The sequence below is a fragment of the Chelonoidis abingdonii genome, chromosome 1, assembly GCF_003597395.2.
Source record: "Chelonoidis abingdonii isolate Lonesome George chromosome 1, CheloAbing_2.0, whole genome shotgun sequence".
Classification (NCBI taxonomy): Eukaryota; Metazoa; Chordata; order Testudines; family Testudinidae; genus Chelonoidis; species Chelonoidis abingdonii.
This window is the reverse complement of record NC_133769.1, coordinates 3,955,404-3,965,639: the sequence shown is the minus strand read 5'-3', so window position 1 is coordinate 3,965,639 and position 10,236 is coordinate 3,955,404. Positions and strand designations below refer to the sequence as shown.

The following is a 10,236-nucleotide window of genomic DNA, read 5'->3' as shown; positions in this document are numbered from 1 at the left end:
GGGGTCACTTGTGCCCTGGAGGCGCTCACTCCTACCCCCACATTCTCACTTCTCTTGAGCAGCAGGCAGAGGCATGGAGAGCAGGATCCAGACAGCAGCAGTCCTGAAGAAGCGCCACAGGGGCACACATGATAAAGGAACAGGCTGCTGACTGTCTGCTCACTGACTCTGGCCGCTTCCTCCACACTGCTATTGCTGCTTGGCTACCACTCCCAGTTCCCCTCTGCAGGAGGTAGCAAGCTGAGGAGCAGGATCTGGACAGCAGCAGCGTGAAGAAAGCGACCGGAGTCAGTGAGCATACAGTCACCAGTTTGGCAGTAATCATGGCCCACCTGCAGGGAGAGGGGGGCAGGGCTTAAAGAGTGAGAGCAAGGAGAGTGGGGGAGCTAAGCAGTGGTGTGGGGGACAAAGTGGATTGCAAATGCAGTACGGCTGTGATCTAGCAATTAGCATAAAGGACTGAAAGCCAAGAAAGTTACAATTCTTGGAAAAGTTCACTTTTGGATTGATGAAGCTCCTCCTGAATAAGGTGATTGTTGTAGACACCAGGAATCAAGAGGCAGGACCTACTGATTGCAGCCCCACTGTAATCTCTGCAATGTGTGTGTACAGCATAATCAATACGAATCACCAATTAAGAAAACCCAACACTGGCAAAAATTCAATTTGGAAAAACTCCCTCCAGCCAGCATATAAATACTCTAATTCAACACATCATCTTCAAGCAAAGGCATGAGTAAATCTTCCCAGAAAGTCAATAAAGCTGAGTTTTCCCAGATCAGATAGGAAGCAAGTTCTAGAGCTGAGGGCTTATTTACAAGGGGAAATTGACCAGAATAGCTATTGCAGAGCAAGCTATATATAATGTTTGTAGGTTTCTGAGACAAGGAAGGTTCTGTCACCCTGGAGGCACAGAAGAGGCCTCTACGTGAATGCTAAGGGTATCTATTTCCACCCTGTGACTGGGAGCGCTGTGGACCGTTTTTATCAGCCACATTGTTAATACAGGGGGAGGAGTCAGTTGTTTTTCCTCTCTGTCCATATGGTCAGGATTCAGCATCTCCATCTGGCCCTGGATCATTTTGAGCAGCACACCACCTACAAACCACTCTGCATCATAGCTGGCTCATGGGTGGCCAACCTAGTAAACAGAGTCAGAGTCCAGAATCATGAGACAGGAGCTAAAAGTGAGCTCCATGAGGATACTGGGAAGTCAGAAACAGAAGATAAGCTGGAGATCAGAATCACAAGGTGGGCACCAGTGTCAGCCTGGGTCAGGATACCAGGGGGTCAGAGGCAGGAGACAAACTAGAGATTGGGAAGCACAAGTCAGATGCCAAAAGTCAAGCCAGGTCAGGATGCCACAAAATCAATCTGGGGTAGCAGCAGAATGGAGAACAAATATTCCGGCAGTTTCCTATTCTTGCTTCTGGCTTAAGTAGGGCCAGTGGGCCAATCAGCTGCTCTGGACTCTGACAATCAGACTTTGCGGGGGCTGAGCCTCTCACTGGGGCTGGGCTTTGTGGGTCCCAGGTAAGCTATTGTTAGCATTTTGCCAAGTGGAAGATTAGAGCATGGCTTCTCCCATAAGCCTTACAGGCTCAGGTTTGAGACCCATTAGTTGTGATGATCTGCTTGTATGAGGCAGATACAAATTTAGCACCAGTTGATACTGTGGAATGCACCAGGCCCCAGTTAACACAGAGCTCATCTGGAAACTGATAAATTGAGCAAAGAGACCAAAATCAGTAGGTGATAATTCTATGATGATATCAGCTTTTATCATTCAACAGTAAAATCATATCTGTCATGATGACCAGCTTGTGATTCTGTTACGTAGTCTGACATCACAGTAAGCTAAAATAGAGATCTAGTAGGAAAATTATTTTTTCCCCCCTGAAATATTTTAATGAAAATGACAGTTCTCTTGTTTGTGATTAAATGTTTCAAGTTTTATACAGATGATACAAAACTACTCAAGGTAACTAAGTCCCAAGCAGACCACAAAGAGCTACACAAGGGTATCACAAAACTGGGTGACTGGGCAACAAAATGGCAGATAAAAACAACGAGGAGTCAGGTGGGACCTTAAAGACTAACAGATTTATTTGTGCATAAGCTTTCATGGGTAAAAAAACCCACTTCTTCAGATGAAGGTAACATGGCAGATGAACTTCAGTGTTGATAAATGCAAAGTAATACATACTGGAAAACATGATCCCAACTATACACATAAAATAATGGGGTCTAACTTAGCTGTTACTGCTCAAGAAAGAGATTTTGGAATCATTGTGGATAATTCTCTGAAAACATCCACTCAATATGCAGCAGCACTCAAAAAAGCAAACAGAATGTTGGGAATCATTAAGAAAGGGATAGATAATAAGACAGAAAATATCATATTGCCTCTATCTAAATCTATAGTATGCCCACATCTTGACTACTGTATGCAGATGTGGTTGCACCATCTCAAAAAAGATATATTGGACTTGGAAAAGGTTCGGAAAAGGACAACAAAAATGATTGGGGGTCTGGAACGGCTTCCATATGAGGAAAGATTAATAAGCCTGGGACTTTTCAGCTTGGAAAAGAGATGACTAATGAGGGATATGACTGAGGTCTATAAAATCATGGCTGGTGTGGAGAAAGTAAATAAGGAAGTGTTATTTACTCCTCGTAACACAAGAACTAGGGGTCACCAAATGAAATTAATAGGCAGCAGGTTTGAAACAAACAAAAGAAGTATTTTTTCACACACTGCACACTCAACCCCTGGAATGTCTTGACAGAGAATGTTGTGAAGGCCAAGACTATAACAGGGTTCAAAAAAGAACTAGATAAATTCATAGAGGGTAGGTCCATCAATGGCTATTAACCAGGATGGGCAGGGATGGTGTCCCTACCTCTGTTTGCCAGAAGTTGGGAACGGGTGAGAAGGGATGAATCACTTGATGATTACCTGTTCCGTTCATCCCTCTGGGGTACCAGTGATTGGCCACTGTTGGAAGACAGGATACTGGGCTAGATAGACCTTTGGTCTGACCTAGTATGGCCATTTTTATGTTCTTATGTTTATCTGAAAACCCCCAAACCTTTTTTTTTCCAATTTTTGGCAACTGAAAATAAAAAAAATTGTTTGCTTTTGGGGTTTTTGATGATAGCCTGAAATATATTAACAAAAATCAACATTTTCTGCAAAACTTACCATTCTATCAAAAAAGTCACTTTGCTTTAAAAAAACAGCTCTACCAAGATATTATCATGCTATGACACAGCTCCATGACATCATGTTGCAATGCTATCATGTGGTGCTAAAGCTTCATCCAATTACGCCACACCACATTCAGTGAAAGTGTTATCATGCCATGTAGAAAACTCATCCTGTTACAATACCACACCATAATGTTGCTTTATCATGCATTGTGCTATTGCTTCATTATGCAATGCCAAAACCTCATTCCCTTTCAGTGTCATGTCATTGAGCCAAAGCATCATCGCGTGGCATATGACATAACAGCATCTCATCTCATGTGACATAACATCATTGCATCAGAAACATGAAATCATGATGCTGTGTTGCCTGGTGAGGACTTTATGCTCCTCTCTCCCTTCAATCCTCTATATTTTTAAATCTTGGTAAAGTCCAAGACCAAACTAAACATGAATACCAATAATAATACATTAGATTGTGAGTTGCCTGGAGCAGGACTATCTTTCTTCAGTGTTTGGGAAAGTGCCCACCTATTATATAGAATTATAGAATCATTGGCAGGGACCTCAAGAGGTCATCTAGGCCAGTCCCCTGCACGCAAAGCAGGACTAAGTCTTATCTAGACCATCCCTGACAGGTGTTGGTCTAACCTGCTCTTAAAAAAACTCCAATGATGGAGATTCCACAACCTCCCTAGGCAATTTATTCCAGTGCTTAACCACCCTGACAGAAAGTTTTTCCTAATGTCAAACCTTATCCTCCCTTGATGCAATTTAACTTACATAAAACACAACATCATAATAACAATTGGGGTCATGCTGGACATATTGAGGCTATTGAATCAGGCACGTCAGACGGGCTCCAAGCCCCTCCCACTAACCTCTTCCAAGGCTAGAACATTTTATGCCAAGTTAGCCCAGATCAATTCAGTTTCATCGACCAACTAGGCGAACACGGGCAGCAGGGAACAGAACACCGTGAAAACTACAACTCCCAGCGTGCCCAGGGCCAGTCCCACACGTTGCATATAAGCTTGATAGCCCATATCCCGCCTCCTTTCGGCTCTTAATGGAGCGTTGAGTCTTAGTCGCTCAACTCCTCTATTCCTATTGGTCGAGCTGAAGCCAGCAAGGGTGTACGCCCCTGTGTAGAGGGTGGGCTCAAGATGGCGGGAGAGGCGTCTGGGCGATACAGAAGCACCATGAGCAAGAGCAAGGACCCCTCGGGGCTGCTCATCTCTGTGATCAGGTAGGGCGGGACGGGAGCTCGCAGCCCCCCCCCCCCCGAGGATGTGGGCGGCACGTCCCCTCCAAGCCCCGCTCAGCAGGGCTCGCTGGGCTACGCTTCCCCTCAGGCCCCCGGGGAGCTGCCACTGGGGTGACCCCCCACCCCGAGGCCCGCCCCCTGCGGTTGCAGCAGGGACCTCCAGCAGCGGGGTGCCCTTGGCCACGCGAGGCCCCGCTTGTCAGAGCTGAGGGACGCCCGTGGTGCCGTGACTCGAGTGACCCCCCAGACGCCAGGGACCCCTGGACAGCAGCAAACCCTGCAGCTGCAGGAGGCCCCCATTTCTCGTGGGGGAGGGAGGGGGCCGCTTAGCCTCAGTGGGGATCTCAGGCTCTGGCCGCAGGGAGCCCGGGCTCTCAGAAGCTGCTAATGACACTGGGTGCCGGCGGGCCCTGCAGCTGGAGGGTACCCCCCAGTTATCAGAGGTGCTTGTCTGACACAGTGGCCCTTGTGGGCATTAGGGGGTGGCATCTGTGGCCCACGTAACCACAGTAGCCCTGTTAAGTCCCAACGGCTCTGACATTAACAATGAGAGGTATGGACCAGGCAAACCCAGCAGGCCAACCCCCTCCCCACCAATTTTTAGGAAGCCCTTCATTGGAAGTAAAGGCATCCGCATGCTCTGTGATGGCTGTAATGTGTGTTAGGTCCTACCCCCTTTCCCCATCCACCTCCTTGCGCTGACTTGATTGAAATAAGAGGGTCTAAGGATTTTGTGACCACAGAAGACTCTTTCTCATGTGCCCCCTGTGCCCTATTCTGCGGTCCCTCAATGAAAGCAACAGGGCTTAGTCAGTACCATTCTTGTGATGCCCTGGAAGGACTGGGAACCCCTGTATCAGTGTTTGCTGGAGCACCCTACGTGCACAGCGGCCTTTGAACTGATTAGACTAAGGATGGTCAGAAAGCACCAGGAAATGTACATGCAGTCTCATATCCTGTTGTAAACCACAGCAGTTGAAAAGTTGCTGCCTTCCAGGGATTGTATTGCCTTGCATGGGATGAAAAAGAAAAACTTCATGTACAGTATGTCACACATTGTGACTCTGCTGGCTTTTGCCTGCACTCACTTCTACAATCCCTCCTCTCTGTGTCAGAGGATGATCCAGCTACTGTGCCTGGAACTGTCTGATCCCCTCACTCCATTCCACTCATTTCCCTCTGTCCCTTTAAAAATACGTTTAAAATCACATCCTTTCTATGCTGCTTACAACCAGTGAGTTGGCAGCCACTTTCCCACACTGGTGTTTACTGATGCCAGCCTTTCGCATACTGATGCTTACTAATATTATTATTTGCTATCCCCATGGACACACTCATCATATTGTAATTGCTGTGAATTATGAGATGGTTGCATTAATAATGCATTATAAAAATCAGTGGCTTTGTATCATCTACCTGGAATAAACTATAATAATAATATTTACATTTACACAGTGCCTCTTATTTAAGGGTCCTTGCCCTATACAAATGATAATGACTGGAAAAAAATCTGGTTTTCTTTAGTGGCCTGCAGGCATAGGTCATTGATTGGATACTAGATGGGGAGAACTCTGACTTACTAAAGAAATTCTTTCCCAGATGTCTGGTTGGTGGATCTTGCCCACATGCTGAGGTTAAGTATCAGAGGGATAGCCGTGTTAGTCTGGATCTGTAAAAGCAGCAAAGAGTCCTGTGGCACTTTATAGACTAACAGACGTTTTGGAGCATGAACTTTTGTCAGTGAATACCCACTTCGTCGGATGCATGTAGTGGAAATTTCCAGGGGCAGGTATATATGTGCAAGCAAGAAGCAGGCTAGAGATAATGAGGTTAGTTCAATCAGGGAGAATGAGGTCCACTTCTAGCAGCTGAGATGTGAAAACCAAGGAGGAGAAACTGTTTTTGTAGTTGGCAAGCCATTCACAGTCTTTGTTTAATCCTGAGCTGATGGTGTCAAATTTGCAGATGAACTGAAGTTTAGCAGTTTCTTTTTGAAATCTGGTCCTGAAGTTTTTTTGCTGCAAGTTCTAACTGCTGAGGTTCTAACTGATCAGCCTATTTGGGATTGGGGAGGAATTTTCCTCTGGATCAGATTGGCAGAGATCCTGTGAAGTTTTCATCTTCCTCTGCAGTATGAATAGGTCACTCGCTGGTTTGAACTAGATTAAATAGTGGATTCTCTGTGATGTCAAGTCTTTAACTTAAGATTTGAGGATTTCAGTAAGTCAGTGACAGATTATGGGTAAGTCTGTCACGAACATCATGGGTTCAGTGATTTTTTTTGAGAGCTCTGTGGCTTCCTCGAAATTCCCCTGATTCAGCCCCGAGTGGCAGGACTTGGGCTTCAGCTCTGGGTGGCAGGGCTCAGGCTTCGGTTGAAGATGGAGCCCTGCTGCCCAGGGCTGAAGTCAGAGCCTTGCCACCCATAACTTATGTTCACAGGGCCCATGAGGCGTGGAGTCCTGGGCAGTTGCCCTGCTTGCTACCCTCTAGCACTAGCCCTGTGTACATTTCTGTGATTTTATTTTTTATTGCCCGCATCCCGTCTGTGACTTATAATAAAAATACACGTCCCAAAATCTTAGCCTTCGTTATGGGCAGGAGTAGGTGGGTGAGGTTGTGTGGTCTGCAGTGTGCAGGTCAAGACTAGATGATCATGATGGTCCCTTCTGGCCTAAAACTTTATGGGTATGTTGACACTGCAATTAGACACCTGTACAGATGTTCAGTTTTGGGCTGTAGCCTGACCTGTGGGATCTTTCCACCTTGCAGGGTCCTAGAGCCTGTGCTCCAGTCCTAGCCCAAATATTTACACTGCAGTTAAACAGCCTCTTAGCCCGAGCCTTGTGAGCTTGAATCAGTTGGCACAGGCCAACCATGGGTTTTAATTGCAATGTAGCTATACAAAAAGTGTGTATGAGACCACACAGAATTCCAGAAAGGTAGCAACCCATAGTGGACAGTTGTTTAGATCACATCTAAGGCATGTTGTATGATCTTTCAAGTATCCCAGATGTGTGACGTTAGTTTCTAGAGTGTGTGATGGTAATAGAATAAGAGGCACAAGTAATAATAGAGAGATTTGTTTAACACACCTGAAGTTTTCTGTGTCCTTGATCTCAATTTACCACCCAAAGATACATTAAACTATTGAAAGCCAAATACATTAATAACATAGGTGTGTTTTGTTGCAGCATATGACCAAGTTGTAGAGTCCTGCTACAAGATAACTGCAGGAATTAATTTGAGGGAGGATGAAATGTCTAAGCAAAAATTGTGTGTGTGTGTGTGTGTGAGAGAGAGAGAGAGAGACACGTTTATAGTGGGAAAACCAAAAGGGGCCCTAACACAAAATTCATATTTTGAAATGATTCTTTACTATAGTTTATTAATGACAGTTTCAAAAATTTTAATAATGTAAACGTGACCACCTTTTACTACTTAAGCTGTTTTTAGTGTCACTGAGTGTGGACAGCAAAATTTCGGATGAATCGTTTTTATTTTCTGTTTGTGTTAAGTTTCACTTTATGGTTCTCAAACCCAGTGCTCTTGAGTTGAGATGCCAGCATATCAGGGAAGATTTAAATCTCCAACTTTTTCCACAATTCCTAAAAACTGAAAACCATGTCTGTTTGTATAATGTGTTGTCATATCTCCTAACAAAACCTTAATTTGGAATCTTTAAGGTTTATAGTGAAATGTCTACTATTGTTACAAGTTTGTTTTACCTGTCTAGGCACTTTCGTTATAGAGGCACTGATATCATAGATAGTTTAGGCCCAAAATTTCCATTTAACATTTAGATAAAATACGGCGTGAAAATATTAAAACGTTCTAGTGACTCTTGACATTTAAGAAATAAAAAAATCAATGGAAGCTGTTCTTGTTTTGGATCTAAACATTCCCTGCAGTGTTTGCAATCCAGACATAATATTGAACTAGTCCATGGGAATCTGAACGTAAAACTGAAAGGAAAACTGATCCATTAATAACTTCATTTTCTAGTTAAGTGCGAAAAGTAGATGGCATAAATGGTGGAAAGGAAGTTATATTATTAAAATTCATTCTCTGTGATCTTTTATTAGTAGTTAAGATCAAGATGGATGTGCTGGACATCTAACACCATTTCCATGCCTGTTGTTTGGCATATCTGGAAAAATGAGTAATTTTTATATATGATTGTTATATTTGAAGTAAAACTGAAGGAACCACATTTCAGCTTAGATGAGACCCAGCTGAGATGATGTCAAGGAATGTTTGCTATATGGGAAAGATACATGGCTGGTAGGGAAAGCCATATAATTTTGAGCTTGCAGTAAGATATTGTCAGCTATAACTCTTAGTTATTTTTGGTGTGACTCCATTCATGTCCAGTCTTTCATTTGCTAATCTCTCAAGGCTGTTGTAAAAGCTTAAAGGGACATCATCAATTTGAAATTTAGTTCGTTTAAAATAAAAAACTTAAAGTAATTTAATCTCTACTACACCTGCTTCCGAGTTCTCATACCAATTTTTCTGGTTTTATAGTCACATTTTCCTGTTTATTTAAATGTGAAAGACCCACACAAAAAGCAGGGACAACTTGATGAATTTCTGTGAAACAGTGAACTGGATTAGGATCTAGATAAATGAGAAATCTTCTTAGGTTGTCTGGAAATGTTCTTTTATTTCCAATGCAATGGGCTATGTATCAGAAAAAGTGAAACTGACTATACACAAAATGCTGTCAAACACAAAGAACTGTAAATGAACAGGGAAGTAGAGAACATTTGCAAAACCAGTCTTTCCTTTACAGTACTCTTAGGTGTTATGTGTAACAATAGTAGGTATGCTTTCAGAAAGAAATATATCTTTTTCAAGTTGACTGTGTTCATTTAATTTTTGTTGTTTTGTAAAATCCTTTGAGATTTTGATACCCTTACTCTTGTTCAGTAGCCCATTACTTATTGAGTAGTATCATTGATATTGTATATTGTGCCATCTAATGATATTAGTGTCAGGAGCCTAGGAATTGGAACTTTTGGGTTTTATTCCTAATCTGATGATTTCTTACTCAATGTAAGAGTATTAGAGCCAGATTCTCAGCTAGTGTAAATTGTCATACCTCTGTTGACTTGATTTGAGCTATGACAATTTATACAAGTTGAGAAGATAATTCAGTGTAGTAGCTTCTGCTTCATCAGGATATCTTGGGGGACTGCCTGTCATTGGCCCTCTGAGTTTTCTAAAGGTGGTTTTGTACGGGTCCTAAAATCCGTTTAGACTGCACCAGAGTCAAAAGCTCTGTTCCTGCAGGCTTTAGAAACTCTAGAATGACCTCATTCTCTGGGTCACTTAGAAACACCACAGTATCTTGGGATGCAGATAATCAGGAAATTGAGGGATTGTCCATAGAAAGAACTGTAGCTTGTATCTCAATAAAGTAGTATGACTGTCGCCAGTAAGTGCTAATTCTTCCCATTGCATTGGGAATCGACTGGTTTTCTGGACACTTCCTTTTAAGAAGATTTCTTATTTATCTAGGTCCTGATGCAGATCATTGTACAGTACCACGTTTGCTCACAATAACAGACAAAGTAGGCAGAGGAGAGGGGGTTATCTAATGCAAGGCTTTAAAACTTTGCTGTGCACCTATTTAGGAGCAGGGAGATAAAGTGGGCTTGTACTAGAGCACTGTTTCTGTGACCTGTGAAGCTCCCATTTTTTTATGTTGGCCTTGAGTGCTAGGTAACTATTACATTTCAGGAGGAGGTGTCATT

General features: G+C 43.2%; 1 protein-coding gene across 3 annotated transcripts in view; it reads left to right on the top strand.

Moving 5' to 3' along the window:
• Window positions 1–4,335: 4,335 nt before the first annotated feature.
• EXOC4 (exocyst complex component 4) overlaps window positions 4,336–10,236 on the top strand; it is a 634,239-nt gene continuing 628,338 nt past the window's right edge. For 2 of the 3 annotated variants that reach the window (XM_075063746.1, XM_075063741.1), the window contains exon 1: window positions 4,336–4,459. In XM_075063746.1, coding sequence (XP_074919847.1) covers window positions 4,377–4,459 — 83 coding nt within the window. In that variant the 5' untranslated portion in view covers window positions 4,336–4,376. The remainder of the gene's footprint in view (window positions 4,460–10,236) is intronic. The other variant, XM_075063737.1, reaches the window with a different exon arrangement.